Here is a 17,188-nt window from a genome sequence, read left to right on the forward strand (position 1 = left end):
ATGGCTCTTGTCTCCGTGAATACAGTAAGAAACGATGGTAACTTTAACCACATTTAACAGTACATTAGCAACATGCTAACAAAACATTTAGAAAGACAATTTACAAATATCACTAAAAATATCATGATATCATGGATCATGTCAGTTATTATTGCTCCATCTGCAATTTTTCGCTGTTGTTCTTGCTTGCTTACCTAGTCTGATGATTCAGCTGTGCACAGATCCAGACGTTAATACTGGCTGCCCTTGTCTAATGCCTTGAACATGAGCTGGCATATGCAAATATTGGGGGCGTACATATTAATGATCCCGACTGTTACGTAACAGTCGGTGTTATGTTGAGATTCGTCTGTTCTTCGGAAGTCTTTTAAACAAATGAGATTTATATAAGAAGGAGGAAACAATGGTGTTTGAGACTCACTGTATGTCATTTCCATGTACTGAACTCTTGTTGTTCAACTATGCCGAGATAAATTCAATTTTTGATTCTAGGGCACCTTTAAGGCAGTAGCACATTCTGATAAGGGTATATTCACTACAGTGGCTGTAGGACTGACAAATGACCAAAGAAATGTTATCAGCAAGATGGTGTAAAAGCGTACATTTCTTGTCTGCTTACACCAATGGAGGAAATAAGGCAGTTACTACAGCAGAATATGTGGGCGAGCATTGCTATAGTGTGACTATACAGTACTTCAGTGCAGGTGGAAGCTCATTCTGAGGGACATTTTGAGCCGCTCAGGATGTGCTGCCCTTCTATTGGACCGATTTGGCCACTAAAAAGTCACAACAAAAACATAAAAATAAAAGCAAACAGTAAGAATCAAAGAAAATTAGTTACAATTAATTTGCATAATTTATTCAGAATGTAATGCATGCTGGGAGCAATGGGTGCGTTTTGATTGGTGGTGCCCAGCACGCATTGCAGCATGAAGCTGTTCATTGATTGTCACCATTGTTGAGATTCATATGCTGATTCTTGATGTCTGTGTGAGTCTAAGTAATGCTGTAGATGTTTTTAAAAAGTTGCATATTATTTGATAACCACAGCACTGCTAGATATCCTACTATGGAATCACATGGCCACTATTATGAATAAAACAAAATTAATAACACATTACCTACAGGTGCTGGTCATATAATTAGAATATCATCAAAAAGTTGATTTATTTCACTAATTCCATTCAAAAAGTGAAACTTGTATATTATATTCATTCATTACACACAGACTGATATATTTCAAATGTTTATTTCTTTTAATTGATGATTATAACTAAGGAAAATCCCAAATTCAGTATCTCAGAAAATTAGAATATTACTTAAGACCAATACAAATAAAGGATTTTTAGAAATCTTGGCCAAAGTATGAACATGAAAAGTATGAGCATGTACAGCACTCAATGTCTTGCATACGTCTGTGCGTAGTGGTTCTTGAAGCTCTGACTCCAGCTGCAGTCCACTCTTTGTGAATCTCCCCCACATCTTTGAATGGGTTTTGTTTCACAATCCTCTCCAGGGTGCGGTTATCCCTATTGCTTGTACACTTTTTTCTACCACATTTTTTCCTTCCCTTCGCCTTTCTATTAATGTGCTTGGACACAGAGCTCTGTGAACAGCCAGCCTCTTTTGCAATGACCTTTTGTGCCTTGCCCTCCTTGTGCAAGGTGTCAATGGTCGTCTTTTGGACAAATGTCAAGTCAGCAGTCTTCCCCATGACTGTGTAGCCTACAGAACTAGACTGAGAGACCATTTAAAGGCCTTTGCAGGTGTTTTAGGTTAATTAGCTGATTAGAGTGTGGCACCAGGTGTCTTCAATATTGAACCTTTTCACAATATTCTGATTTTCTGAGATACTGAATTTGGATTTTCCTTCTTTTATATGTTAGTATCCACTATCGATTGTCATTTATAAAATAAAATCAGAGTCATTATTGTGTTTTGGTGATTCCCGAGTTATTTATTTATTTGTTATTAAAGTTTTAATCAGGTTGCTTGTCTGGCTGGCAGGTAAAATTCTCTTTCACGTGCCCCTTCAAAAAATCCTGTGTTTAAAACCATCATATTAACCATATGGTTTATTAAATATAATACAAATACAATAGTACTTGTTTATTGGCTAATAATTGGCTTGGCCAAATATAAATAGTTACACAAGAATATAAAATTACACAACAACAGAAATGAAAACACTGTACAAATGCCACTGTACATTTGAAGAACTACGCAAAATAGTACGTTTATAAACATTCTTAGATCTGCTATCATATACTGGCAATAGAATGGAATATAAAAATGACAGATTTATGCGTTACTGAACACAAATCATTGGTGTGCTCTGTACATCAGTCTCTGGAGTGTGAAGTGAACGAGCTGAACTCATGTGAGTGACGACAGGCCGGTTTTCTCCAGGATCCAGTGATGGTAGTTGCTCACTTTGGCATAAACACCAGGACGAAACTCTCTGGAACATCCCTCTCCCCAGCTCACCACACCGAACAGGAACGCACGGTCATGGACGCGACACACCAGCGGCCCGCCGGAGTCACCCTATGAGAGCAAACACGTCAAACTCAGAGGCTGCTCGTGGCTCTCAGTGATAGAAATCTGCAATCATCTTACTTGTGCCAATATACACTACTGATTAAGTTTTAGATCTGTTTTTGAGAGAAGTTTCTTCCAAGGCTGTATTTATTTGATCAAAAAATAGAATTTGCCCTCTGCATGCATGATTTTGCACTAGTCTGAAATGCAGCCCACTAGAAATCAAATAAACTATTTTGAGTTCCTGTGTAATTGTTTTTAATTCCAAAAATTAAGATATGCAAATGCAAAAATAATATATTTCTTTACCATTTTGTCTTTGTGATTATTTGTTGATATCTCTTGAATAAAATGATTCATTGTTTCAAGACAAGAAAATACCTTTATGGTGCTTTTAGCTGAAATGTATTTATTAACATACACAACCGTTTAAAAGTTTGGAATAATTATGCATTTTTAATTATTTACTGTTTTGAATGTAGTCTCTTCTGCTCACCAAAGCTGCATTTATTTGATCAAAAATACAGTAAAATTGTGAAATATTTTCATGATTTAAAACAGCAGTTTTGTATGTGAGTATATAGTAAAGTATAATTTATTCCTGTGATCAAAGCTGAATTTTCAGCATCATTACTCCAGTCTTCAGTGTCACATGATCCTTCAGAAATCATTCTAATATGATGATTTGCTGCTCAAGAAACATTTATGATTATTATCAGTGTTCATTTTTTGTGGAAACCTTGATACATTTTTTTTTTTTTGGATTCTTTGATAAATAGAAAGTTCAAAAGAACAGAATTTATCTGAAAAAGAAACATTATAACATTTTGTAACATTATAAACACCTTCGCTGTCACTTTTGATCAATTTAATGCATCCTTGCTGAATAAAAGTATTACTTTTTTAACTTATTTTCCCAAAAAATATTCATGAGCAGCAAATCATCATATTAGAATGATTTCTGAAGGATCATGTGACACTGAAGACTGGAGTAATGATGCTGAAAATTCAGCTTTGATCACTGGATATAAATTACACTTTACTATATATTCACATAGAAACAGCTGTTTTAAATTGTAAAAATATTTCACAATTTTACTGTATTTTGGATCAAATAAATGCAGCACTGCTGAGCAGAAGAGACTTCTTTTAAAAAATCTTACAGATCTAAAACTTTTGAACAGTAGCGTAAACAGTCAGTGAAGAAAGTAGTGCCTCATTTTTATAATAAATAATATTCCAAATCATCCATAAGGATCATTATTGCGTCTCACCTTACACGCGTCCGTGCTCCAGTCAGGACTCGCGGCACACAGCATGTTGTCTGTGATCATGTTGCCATAGTATGCTTTGCTCGAGCACAAATTCAGTGACACCACTTTGACCTTTGCTTCTCTGAGATACTGAGAGTAATACCACGACCCTGCTCCACACACACACACACACACACACACACACACACACAATGAATGAACCCTTCATTATAGTGCAAACAGAACAGACACTCTCGACACACACTCAGCTGCTGTACCTTCTTGCTCTTTGCCGTATCCAGTGACCTCACAGGACGTCCCGTGACTGAGTGTCTGATGTGGTCCAGGGATGCAAACCGTCTTCACTGAACTGGACTCTTTTGCACAGCGACCGTCAGGACTGTGAATCTTCAACAACGCTGAACACACACGGATCGATCAGATGTTCATGAAAATCTGATGTATGCAACTTAACTAAGCTATTTTGACCTTGCTAAATAGACCAAACCAAATCTGAATGCTTCTTTATTAGCCTAACCTGCCAGACTTTATTATAGTAGTGATCAGCATTACCGATGTCGTTATTGAAGTTGCCGTCTGTGTTGTCGAAGTGTTCATGGATGATGAGCTCAGAGACGCTGAACTCCTGCTCTTTCTGAATGTCCGTCTCATTTATGGCGTTCTTCCCCAGGACTACTGAGAGTTTTTTAGTCTGAGTGCTGAAAACATGAAGGAAGAGACAAATGTGAGAGTATATTTCCAAATCCATCCATTCATCCTTCCTTCTTAGCATCCATTCATTACTGCTTCCCATTTATTCAAATCAAATCGGTTAAAAAGCAGCAAAAGGGAAGGTAAAAATATGAGATGCAGGAAAATTTATATTTTAAGGGTTTTGCTTTTCGTGGAGGAAAGCAAATGTTTTGTGCGCAAATGCAAATGCATTCTCAAATATAATTTTCCCATCAGCAGACCTTTGGTATGGAGTGGAGGAAAAATAATGAAATGGGAGGAAAAATAATAAGCCGATGCTTTTGCATTCTCCTGAGAAACTTTGCATTCGATTGCAAAACCTTTTGAGCTCTTTGCGAGGGAAACAAATTTTCTTAAAGGTTTAGTTCACCCAAAAATGAATATTATGTCATTAATGACTCACCCTCATGTCGTTCCAAACCCGTAAGACCTCCGTTCATCTTCAGAACACAGTTTAAGATATTTTTGATTTAGTCCGAGAGCTTTCTGTCCCTCCATTGAAAATGTATATACGATATACTGTCCATGTCCAGAAAGGTAATAAAAACATCATCAAAGTAGTCCATGTGACATCAGTGGGTTAGTTAGAATTTTTTGAAGCATCGAAAATACATTTTGGTTAAAAAATAACAAAAACTACGACTTTATTCAGCATTGTCTTCTCTTCCGGAATCCTTTCCATTGAATTGATTCCATTGAACTGATTCCATTGAACTGATTCCATTGAATTGATTCCACTGAATTGATTCCATTGAACTGATTCCATTGAACTGATTCCATTGAATTGATTCCACTGAATTGATTCCACTGAACTGATTCCATTGAATCCTTTCATCTGTCGGCGTTGGTAATGCACTTTTTTACGTCGCCGTGGTTGTTTTTGGCGATTAGGACATCCACGACATGCACACTTACGCACCATTTTAAAAAATATAGCAATACCAAAATACAAACAATGTAGAAGAGCTTGAATACAGCGTACGTCTCCCTCAGACTGTAAACGAAGCTCGGGCGCATCAGATAACACGTCAGCAGCGTCACTGCGGAGTCGTGAACCACACTCCGGAGCAGAAGGGGGCGGTAATGCACCAATATTTACGATGCTTCAAAATGTTGCAGATTTCCTAATCACCAAAAACAACCACGGCGACTTAAAAGTGCATTACCAATGCCGACAGATGAAAGGATTCAATGGAATCAGTTCAATTGAATCAATTCAATGGAATCAGTTCAATGGAATCAGTTCAATGGAATCAATTCAATGGAAAGGATTCCGGAACAGAAGACAATGCTGAATAAAGTCGTAGTTTTTGTTATTTTTGGACCAAATGATGCTTCAAAAAATCCCACTGATGTCACATGGACTACTTTGATGATGTTTTTATTACCTTTCTGGACATGGACAGTCTACCGTACATACATTTTCAATAGAGGGACAGAAAGCTCTCGGACTAAATCTAAAATATCTTCTGAAGATGAACGAAGGTCTTACGGGTTTGGAACGACATGAGGGTGAGTCATTAATGACATCATTTTCATTTTTGGGTGAACTAACCCTTTAAGGGAGCTAAAGAAAGCGGAAACTGTCATGATCATTACTGGGAGTGCCCTTGTTTGCCACTAGAGGGCACTCCAACCCGGACTGTGTCTCACCCCACTTATGGACTTCATCACCCATAATGCACTTCCCTGGACTCATTATTCCATGTCATTGCACCCAGCTGTTTTGTGTTCTCTCATTAGTGTCTGTCTATTTATACCCTGTTTGTTTCTGCTTTTGTTATGGAGGTTTCAGTTCAGGTCACTCGTTTCTTTGTTTGTCTTCTTGTTTCATGTTTGACTGCCTTTGTGGATTTTGACCCCTGCCTGTTCTGGATTTATGATTTTTGGATTACACATTAAATAACCTCTGCACTTGGATCTTGCCTGCTTGTTTCTGTGGATACAGTGACAGAAACCTCCATCACCACTAGATCCAGCAGGATGGTTATCCAGATCACTCCTCCAGCCACGGTGAGGGAGCGGATGGCTCTTGTTCGGGCGGTGCTGGCTCTGCGACAGGAGGGGAGAGAGATAGGGTGTTTTGCCCAGTTTTTTTGGACATTTTCAAGAGGGCTGCGGTATAATGATGAGGCGCTGAAAGAGATTTTTAATGGTTGCCTGGATGACCCGTTGCCTCTGTGGGAGTTGAATGGACTGGAGGACCTGGATTTTTGGGGGTTCGTCCACTATCTCGAGCATCGGAGTGGGTGGGCCACACTGGGTCAGCCGGACCCCGTTCCAACCAGTGAGTTCGATCCAGATTCCGCTCCAGCTCGTGAGTCCGTTCCAGAGGCCACAAAGGAGGTGAGCACTGAGCCTCAGCTTCACTCCGGTAAAAGGAGGAGGAGGAAGAAGGCTTCCTTCATCCTTCAAGGCCCGGAGGCCTCTCCAGAGCCCGCTCCAGCCAGTGAGTCCACTCCAGAGTCTTCAGAGGAGGTGGACACTGAGCCTCAGCTTCACTCCGGTAAAGGGAGGAGGAGGAGAAGGAGGAAGGCCTCTTCCATCCTTCAAGGCCCGGAGTCAGCTCCAGCCAGTGAGTCAGCTCCAGCCAGTGAGTCAGCTCCAGCCAGTGAGTCAGCTCCAGCCAGTGAGTCAGCTCCAGCCAGTGAGTCAGCTCCAGCCAGTGAGTCAGCTCCAGCCAGTGAGTCAGCTCCAGCCAGTGAGTCCGCTCCAGCCAGTGAGTCCGCTCCAGCCAGTGAGTCCGCTCCAGCCAGTGAGTCCGCTCCAGCCAGTGAGTCCGCTCCAGCCAGTGAGTCCGCTCCAGCCAGTGAGTCCGCTCCAGCCAGTGAGTCCGCTCCAGCCAGTGAGTCCGCTCCAGCCAGTGAGTCCGCTCCAGCCAGTGAGTCCGCTCCAGCCAGTGAGTCAGCTCCAGCCAGTGAGTCAGCTCCAGCCAGTGAGTCAGCTCCAGCCAGTGAGTCAGCTCCAGCCAGTGAGTCAGCTCCAGCCAGTGAGTCAGCTCCAGCCAGTGAGTCAGCTCCAGCCAGTGAGTCAGCTCCAGCCAGTGAGTCAGCTCCAGCCAGTGAGTCAGCTCCAGCCAGTGAGTCAGCTCCAGCCAGTGAGTCAGCTCCAGCCAGTGAGTCAGCTCCAGCCAGTGAGTCAGCTCCAGCCAGTGAGTCAGCTCCAGCCAGTGAGTCAGCTCCAGCCAGTGAGTCAGCTCCAGCCAGTGAGTCAGCTCCAGCCAGTGAGTCAGCTCCAGCCAGTGAGTCAGCTCCAGCCAGTGAGTCAGCTCCAGCCAGTGAGTCAGCTCCAGCCAGTGAGTCAGCTCCAGCCAGTGAGTCAGCTCCAGCCAGTGAGTCAGCTCCAGCCAGTGAGTCAGCTCCAGCCAGTGAGTCAGCTCCAGCCAGTGAGTCAGCTCCAGAGCCCGTTCCAGTTAATGAGTCCGCTCCAGCCAGTGAGTCCACTCCAGAGTCCGCTCCAGCCAGTGAGTCCACTCCAGAGCCCGCTCCAGCCAGTGAGTCCACTCCAGAGCCCGCTCCAGCCAGTGAGTCCACTCCAGAGCCCGCTCCAGTTAATGAGTCCGCTCCAGCCAGTGAGTCCACTCCAGAGCCCGCTCCAGCCAGTGAGTCCACTCCAGAGCCCGCTCCAGCCAGTGAGTCCACTCCAGAGCCCGCTCCAGCCAGTGAGTCCACTCCAGAGTCCGCTCCAGCCAGTGAGTCCACTCCAGAGTCCGCTCCAGCCAGTGAGTCCACTCCAGAGCCCGCTCCAGCCAGTGAGTCCACTCCAGAGCCCGCTCCAGTTAATGAGTCCGCTCCAGCCAGTGAGTCCACTCCAGAGTCCGCTCCAGCCAGTGAGTCCACTCCAGAGCCCGCTCCAGCCAGTGAGTCCACTCCAGAGCCCGCTCCAGCCAGTGAGTCCACTCCAGAGTCCGCTCCAGCCAGTGAGTCCACTCCAGAGCCCGCTCCAGTTAATGAGTCCGCTCCAGCCAGTGAGTCCACTCCAGAGTCCGCTCCAGCCAGTGAGTCCACTCCAGAGCCCGCTCCAGCCAGTGAGTCCACTCCAGAGCCCGCTCCAGCCAGTGAGTCCACTCCAGAGCCCGCTCCAGCCAGTGAGTCCACTCCAGAGCCCGCTCCAGCCAGTGAGTCCACTCCAGAGCCCGTTCCAGTTAATGAGTCCGCTCCAGCCAGTGAGTCCACTCCAGAGTCCGCTCCAGCCAGTGAGTCCACTCCAGAGCCCGCTCCAGCCAGTGAGTCCACTCCAGAGCCCGCTCCAGCCAGTGAGTCCACTCCAGAGCCCGCTCCAGTTAATGAGTCCGCTCCAGCCAGTGAGTCCACTCCAGAGCCCGCTCCAGCCAGTGAGTCCACTCCAGAGCCCGCTCCAGCCAGTGAGTCCACTCCAGAGCCCGCTCCAGCCAGTGAGTCCACTCCAGAGTCCGCTCCAGCCAGTGAGTCCACTCCAGAGTCCGCTCCAGCCAGTGAGTCCACTCCAGAGCCCGCTCCAGCCAGTGAGTCCACTCCAGAGCCCGCTCCAGTTAATGAGTCCGCTCCAGCCAGTGAGTCCACTCCAGAGTCCGCTCCAGCCAGTGAGTCCACTCCAGAGCCCGCTCCAGCCAGTGAGTCCACTCCAGAGTCCGCTCCAGCCAGTGAGTCCACTCCAGAGCCCGCTCCAGTTAATGAGTCCGCTCCAGCCAGTGAGTCCACTCCAGAGTCCGCTCCAGCCAGTGAGTCCACTCCAGAGCCCGCTCCAGCCAGTGAGTCCACTCCAGAGCCCGCTCCAGCCAGTGAGTCCACTCCAGAGCCCGCTCCAGTTAATGAGTCCGCTCCAGCCAGTGAGTCCACTCCAGAGCCCGCTCCAGCCAGTGAGTCCACTCCAGAGCCCGCTCCAGCCAGTGAGTCCACTCCAGAGCCCGCTCCAGCCAGTGAGTCCACTCCAGAGCCCGCTCCAGCCAGTGAGTCCACTCCAGAGTCCGCTCCAGCCAGTGAGTCCACTCCAGAGCCCGCTCCAGCCAGTGAGTCCACTCCAGAGCCCGCTCCAGTTAATGAGTCCGCTCCAGCCAGTGAGTCCACTCCAGAGTCCGCTCCAGCCAGTGAGTCCACTCCAGAGCCCGCTCCAGCCAGTGAGTCCACTCCAGAGTCCGCTCCAGCCAGTGAGTCCACTCCAGAGCCCGCTCCAGTTAATGAGTCCGCTCCAGCCAGTGAGTCCACTCCAGAGTCCGCTCCAGCCAGTGAGTCCACTCCAGAGCCCGCTCCAGCCAGTGAGTCCACTCCAGAGTCCGCTCCAGCCAGTGAGTCCACTCCAGAGTCCGCTCCAGCCAGTGAGTCCACTCCAGAGCCCGCTCCAGCCAGTGAGTCCACTCCAGAGCCCGCTCCAGTTAATGAGTCCGCTCCAGCCAGTGAGTCCACTCCAGAGTCCGCTCCAGCCAGTGAGTCCACTCCAGAGCCCGCTCCAGCCAGTGAGTCCACTCCAGAGCCCGCTCCAGCCAGTGAGTCCACTCCAGAGCCCGCTCCAGCCAGTGAGTCCACTCCAGAGCCCGCTCCAGCCAGTGAGTCCACTCCAGAGCCCGCTCCAGCCAGTGAGTCCACTCCAGAGCCCGCTCCAGCCAGTGAGTCCACTCCAGAGCCCGCTCCAGCCAGTGAGTCCACTCCAGAGCCCGCTCCAGCCAGTGAGTCCACTCCAGAGCCCGCTCCAGCCAGTGAGTCCACTCCAGAGCCCGCTCCAGCCAGTGAGTCCACTCCAGAGCCCGCTCCAGCCAGTGAGTCCACTCCAGAGCCCGCTCCAGCCAGTGAGTCCACTCCAGAGCCCGCTCCAGCCAGTGAGTCCACTCCAGAGCCCGCTCCAGCCAGTGAGTCCACTCCAGAGCCCGCTCCAGCCAGTGAGTCCACTCCAGAGCCCGCTCCAGTTAATGAGTCCGCTCCAGCCAGTGAGTCCACTCCAGAGTCCGCTCCAGCCAGTGAGTCCACTCCAGAGTCCGCTCCAGCCAGTGAGTCCACTCCAGAGTCCGCTCCAGCCAGTGAGTCCACTCCAGAGCCCGCTCCAGCCAGTGAGTCCACTCCAGAGCCCGCTCCAGCCAGTGAGTCCACTCCAGAGCCCGCTCCAGCCAGTGAGTCCACTCCAGAGCCCGCTCCAGTTAATGAGTCCGCTCCAGCCAGTGAGTCCGCTCTAGAACCCGCTCCAGCCAGTGAGTCCGCTCTAGAACCCGCTCCAGCCAGTGAGTCCACTCTAGAACCCGCTCCAGCCAGTGAGTCCACTCTAGAACCCGCTCCAGCCAGTGAGTCCACTCTAGAACCTGTTCCAGCCTGTGGGTCCACTTCTGTGCCTACAGATGAGGTAGGCACAGAGCCACAGCCTCACCCTCATAAGAGGAGGAAAGGGAGGAGAAGGGCTTCCTCCATCCTTCAAGGCCCGGAGACCACTCTAGAGGTTGTTCTTCGTTTTCCCAAGTACCTTGCCCTGCCGGCGCCAACCAAGCGCCTTGCCCTGCCGGCGCCAACCAAGCGCCTTGCCCTGCCGGCGCCAACCAAGCGCCTTGCCCTGCCGGCGCCAACCAAGCGCCTTGCCCTGCCGGCGCCAACCAAGCGCCTTGCCCTGCCGGCGCCAACCAAGCGCCTTGCCCTGCCGGCGCCAACCAAGCGCCTTGCCCTGCCGGCGCCAACCAAGCGCCTTGCCCTGCCGGCGCCAACCAAGCGCCTTGCCCTGCCGGCGCCAACCAAGCGCCTTGCCCTGCCGGCGCCGCCAGAGCAGCCCGAGTCCGCTGCTGTCACCGAGCTGCCCGCTCTTCCTGATGCGGCCACGGAGGCCGTCACCGAGCTGCCCGCTCTTCCTGATATGGCCATGGAGCACCCTTGGTCTGCCCTGCAGCTACCGCCCAGGCCGTCGGAACCATTGAAACCCGCCTGGTCTGTTCCTCCAGCACCACCCTGGCAATCAGCCTGGACTCCAGACCTGCCGGCGCCCGCCTGGTCAGTTCCTCCAGCGCCACCCTGGCAATCAGCCAGGACTGTAGACCTGCTGGAGCCTGCCTGGTCAGTTCCTCTGGTGGAGCGTCTGGTAGCCGCTCCTTTGAGGGGAGGTAATGTCATGATCATTACTGGGAGTGCCCTTGTTTGCCACTAGAGGGCACTCCAACCCGGACTGTGTCTCACCCCACTTATGAACTTCATCACCCATAATGCACTTCCCTGGACTCATTATTCCATGTCATTGAACCCAGCTGTTTTGTGTTCTCTCATTAGTGTCTGTTTATTTATACCCTGTTTGTTTCTGCTTTTGTTATGGAGGTTTCAGTTCAGGTCACTCGTTTCTTTGTTTGTCTTCTTGTTTCATGTTTGACTGCCTTTGTGGATTTTGACCCCTGCCTGTTCTGGATTTATGATTTTTGGATTACACATTAAATAACCTCTGCACTTGGATCTTGCCTGCTTGTTTCTGTGGATACTGTGACAGAAACATTGACAAATAATTTTTCTTTCATCTCATATTTTTTTCCACCACCACATCCCTTTAGATGCTCCATACTTTTGTGTTCCCCCAAAGAAGGGGATTTTTTTTTTTTTTTTGGAGTGAACACAAAAGCACTGAAATATAATTTTTTTACTCCAATCTCATATTTTTCCAACATCAGAACTGAAAAATAATTTGCATTCACATGCATAAAACCAATACACGAAAAACTAAATTTCTGCATATGTGAAAGCATTGATTCGAGTAGGACTGGTTACATCCGGTGCCGTGACCCAGATGGGAGTGAGGTTTAGGGGGATGACTATACTGTCGTTTTTCAATCGAATGCATGCATATTTTCCATTAATTTAACTTTCGTTTTGTTTGCATTTGCAAAACCGCAAAGTTTCTTTGAGGAACACAAAAGCATTGACATGTTCATACTTTGCTCTCGTCTGTTCGGTTAGCTTGTGTACTGACCCGTCGGGGAAGCAGTGCGCGGCCGTGAGGACCCAGCAGGGCGAGATGAGACTCCCGCCGCATGTGAACGCTCTTCCCCGTGACCTCCTGCTGAACACGGCCGCCATCCAGGGGTGGAGCTCCACTGTGCTCAAAGCCCCGCCCACAACCTTCATGCTCCGCTCCTCCCTCTGGCCACACTGCCAGCCTGGAAACATGAGAGACAGAGCCGCCTGTCAATCAAACAGATACTGCACTTCTACATACAGCGTCTCAGGTCAGCTGGCAAAAGACAAAATGATCTCATTCTCACCTGACTGTGCTCCTGCCGGACTGTCAGTAGTCAGATCAGAACCTGCAGAGATCAGGTGGACAAAACCATTCAATATGTGTTCAACATTAATACAGATACTGAGTGATATTATATTAATAGAGGGAAAAGGACAGAATCAGTACTGTGATCTCTTGCACAGCGTGGAATATCACAGTCCTCTCTCATGATCCCAGACGGCGTCTGGACGTAACACCACGGTCTGCGGCTGTAGTCTGGGTTTCTGTTGGTGTTAGAACATGTACAGTAAGTTATGATGGATGTGACATGATAAAGAGAAATGAACACAATAACCACATTTACACGTGCAAGAATATTCCAAACAACACTGGAATGTCACAGGCTCGGGCAGGAGTGGGAAGGTGTGTATTTTTGCAGGAGATTTTCACGTCTGGACTTGAGAATAAGGGGGAGTGTTACAAATCTGATCAAGACCGTGTGTGGATCACTTTTCACTCAAAATGAGAAGTAAAAATAAATTGCTTTGCACTGTGACTAAATTCTCACTATACTGTATTGCAAAAATATTTATCATTATTTAAACTGATTATGTATACATCATGCTGATATTACTAAAAATTATTATATAAAAGCTCTGATTTACTGTAATACAGTAAAATATACATAAATGTTAATGTGGCAAATGTGTAAATTATCATGAAAATACAATGCACAATGCAAAAATCTTAATCATCCATCAAGCTTTATTTTTTATGCAAAACTATATAAAATTAAAAAAATTATTTATAGTATTGGTTTACTTTAAAACAGTAAAATTGTTAATAGGGTAAATGTGTTTCACTGTTTAATAATGTCAAAATACAAATCTTAATTAGTGAAAAAAACCTTAATTTTCTTCATGCTTTCTTTATACTTTCTTAAATGAAATACAATTAAAACAATTACAGTATTGATTTACTGTAATATATATGTGTGTGTGTGTATGTGTATATATATTTAATAATGTCAAAATGCAAAAAAATATTAATTGTCCAAAAAGTTTCTTAAATTAAATAATAATAATAAAAAAAGTCATTGTATAAACATTGGTTTACTTTAAAACAGTAAAATATAAATGAATGTTAATGGGGTAAATGTTTTTTTATTGTGTTTAATAATGTCAAAATGCAAATCTTAATTAGCAAAAAAAAAAAATCAAATTAATTTACTTTATGCAAAACTTTCTTCAATTAAAAAACAATAACAGTATTGATTTACTGTAATATATATATATATATATATATATATATATATATATATATATATATATATATATATATATATATATATATACATACATATATGAATGTTAATTGGGTACATGTGTTTAATTGTGTTTAATAATGTCAAAATACAAAAAAATTTTTTGCTAAAAATGTTTATTAAATTAAATAAAATTAAAATATTTTTTCATTGTATAGAAGTACTGTTTTACTTTAAAACACTAAAATATAAATTAATGTTAATGGGGTAAATGTGTTTTATTGTGCAATGTCAAAATGCAATAAATAAATAAATAATGCAAAAAAAAATTTAATTTATCCAAAAAATCTTATAAAATTTAAATAATAATTAAATTATTATTATAATTACTAAATTAAAATGTATTTAAAATAACAATTTTATTTTATTTATTTGTTTGTTTGTTTATTTTAAATTGGTTAAATTTCATTACATTTAATATCTCAATTATTTCTTCTAATTTCAGGGTGAATTTTGCCCAAGACATGTTCTTGTTTTCTTGTATTTATATCCAAAGCTTCAGGACAAAGGCACGTTGATTTAGTATTTTTCAGTCACTCTAGTAACGGAGGATCATGGCAGGTTTGGACAGAAGCTCTGCAGGGTCTGTTTTCTCTCTGTCAGTATAAGATCGACTCGCCTGCAGTGTTTGTGTCGGCCCGGCCCGAGATTCTTGGGATATCCTTCGATTTCACGCACTCTCTTTAAATCCCATTGCAGACATTCCCGCCCACTCTCTGATTTAGACACGGGACCTCTGTAGTCCCGACCGGACCGGTCAAAGCAGGAGACGGATTCATCTACCAGGAAACATCATTATCTGACGAACATCACAGAGAGAATCAGTATTCATGAATCCAAACCCCTGATGATAAACACCTGTTTCACAGCTGGACCCGCTGAAGCCTTCCGGACATTTACAGAACAGGTGAAGTCCTGACAGAGACGGGACAGACTTCCCACCGTTCAGACACAAATCCCCTGCAGGAACACAAACACGACCCAGAGGTCAGACAGAGGGATCTGTGTGTGATTAATGTGACATGATGTCTGAATGATAAAGCACCTGATTTGTCCTGTAAAGCGCTGGAAAAGTGTCTGCGCTGGGCTCTCTGGAGGTCAAAACAAAGAAAACAGGAGAAACTACACCATTAAAACCATTCTCCAAATGGAAGAGAGTGAAGTATGTACTTGTGAAGCACACTTACACACACTGTGAGCGCTGCTAATGCTAGAATCAGACTCAGACAGCAGAATCCAGCCATTTCTCCTGCAGTCTTCAGACGCTGGAACACAGTGCATGTGATTAAAAGCAAAGTAAAGCAAGATTTTGATTCACAACTGAGAATCCATGGCATGAATTTTCCTGGAAACAGGCCAGGATCAGACGGAACAGGCCCGGAGCGAAGATTAAAGCTCAAAGATCCGCACCCACGGGAAACAAACATCACAAACGAGACGTGTGTAATAACAGCAGAGAGAGTTCGGCTGTTCTGAGAATAAGAGCCAGTCCTCTCACGTGCGTCTCAACAAGCTCTCAGACTGGAGATTTGTCGAGATATCAACGTATGCAATCAAAAGTCAGAGATCTCAAATATATTAACTCATCAAAATCTTCTCAGAGCAAATGATCTGAAACTATCCAGCATCATCCAAATAAAATAAAATAAAATAAAATAAAATAAAATAAAATAAAATAAAATAAATAAAATAAAATAAAATAAAATAAAATAAAATAAAATAAAATAAAATAAAATAAAATAAAATAAAATAAAATAAAATAAAATAAAATAAAATAAAATAAAATAAAATAAAATAAAATAAAAAAATAAATCTTCCCAGAGCAAATGATCTGAAACTATCTAGCATCATCCAAATAAAATAAAATAAAATAAAATAAAATAAAATAAAATAAAATAAAATAAATAATAAAAAAATAAAATAAAATAAATCTTCCCAGAGCAAATGATCTGAAACTATCCAGCATTATCAAAATAAAATAAAAAATAAAATAAAATAAAATAATAAAATAAAATAACATAACATAAAATAACATAAAATAAAATAAAATAATAAAATAAAATAAAATAAAAATCTTCACAGAGCAAATGATCTGAAACTATCCAGCATTATCCATCATATCCAAATAATATAAAATAAAAATTAAATAAATAAAATAAAATAATCTTCCCAGAGCAAATGATCTGAAATATCCAACATATTCAAATAAAATAAAATAATAAAAATCTTCACAGAGCACATGATCTGAAACTATCCAACATAATCCAAAAATACAAATAAAATCAAATAAAACTATCTTCCCAGAACAAATGGTCTGAAACTACCCAATGTAATCCAACATATCAAAATAAAATAAAATAAAATAAATAAAATAATCTTCCCAGAACAAATGATCTGAAACTATCCAATGTAATCCAACATATCAAAATAAAATAAAGTAAGAAAAATCTTAAAGTCACAAATAGTCTGAAACTATTGAAACTATTGAACACATCCAAATAAAATAATAAAATATAATAAAATAAGACAAATACATTTCAGTATAAATGTTCTGTGTTGCCTCTTAGAGTTCATTAAAACAGCATGTAATAATATATGAAGTATATAATGTTATATCTACCAGTGTTCACAGTGCACAGATCATCTTGTCACTGTGAATATTGTGCAGTTGGATTATTCTCAAAGCAGTTTAAGTCCCAGCATGCATGAACTCTGGTGTCAGCATAACTCACCTGTATCAGATCTCACCGCAGGTCTGGAGTGTGTCGCTCTGCGCCCGTCTGATGCTTTAAATACAGGCGCGTTCGCTCTGATTGGCTGCTGGAACAGAAGTATTTGTGTGGGAAGTTTGTCTGTCTGGTGAGGCAAAAACACACACATGATGTTAAACTGAAACTAGATCAACGAATAACAATAATGAAGGCACATACTTGATTATCCACACATATTTAATAGAAAAATCATGAGTATCAAATATGATCAACAGGCTTTTGAGGAAGTTTATTTGTTCATCATTGTATTGCATTGCATTACATGTTTGATAATGATATTTTTATGCATTTTATGTATATATCTGCTGCACTGTTATAAAGATCTCATTGATTTACAGAAATTCATCACTTTTTGGCCATATAAATATCAGCATCTGCAGCAAATTGCATATTTTTGG

At 43.6% G+C, this 17,188-nt stretch overlaps 1 protein-coding gene across 1 annotated transcript; it reads right to left on the reverse strand.

Moving 5' to 3' along the window:
* Positions 1-404: 404 nt before the first annotated feature.
* plaub (plasminogen activator, urokinase b) lies at positions 405-16,846 on the reverse strand. Its single transcript, XM_067370160.1, has 12 exons — positions 16,752-16,846; positions 15,207-15,284; positions 15,065-15,110; positions 14,878-14,979; positions 14,639-14,798; positions 12,882-12,979; positions 12,739-12,780; positions 12,447-12,633; positions 4,368-4,513; positions 4,073-4,213; positions 3,816-3,964; positions 405-2,547 (listed from the first exon to the last, which is right to left on the reverse strand). The coding sequence occupies exons 2-12, from the start codon at positions 15,261-15,263 to the stop codon at positions 2,377-2,379; spliced, it is 1,299 nt and encodes a 432-aa protein (XP_067226261.1). The 5' UTR covers positions 15,264-15,284; positions 16,752-16,846; the 3' UTR covers positions 405-2,376.
* Positions 16,847-17,188: the final 342 nt, after the last annotated feature.

This window comes from Chanodichthys erythropterus, chromosome 19, assembly GCF_024489055.1.
Source record: "Chanodichthys erythropterus isolate Z2021 chromosome 19, ASM2448905v1, whole genome shotgun sequence".
Classification (NCBI taxonomy): Eukaryota; Metazoa; Chordata; class Actinopteri; order Cypriniformes; family Xenocyprididae; genus Chanodichthys; species Chanodichthys erythropterus.

What these genes read in the sequence shown, in the direction of transcription:
- plaub (XM_067370160.1), bottom strand. Translation starts at nt 15,263, where the DNA reads ATGGCTGGATTCTGCTGTCTGAGTCTGATTCTAGCATTAGCAGCGCTC. An exon ending in CGGGTCCAGCTGTGAAACAG is followed by an intron (nt 14,799 to 14,877) that starts GTGTTTATCATC and finishes GTTTCCTGGTAG; the next exon opens with ATGAATCCGTCTCCTGCTTT. An exon ending in GGAGCACGGACGCGTGTAAG is followed by an intron (nt 2,548 to 3,815) that starts GTGAGACGCAAT and finishes TTGCTCTCATAG; the next exon opens with GGTGACTCCGGCGGGCCGCT.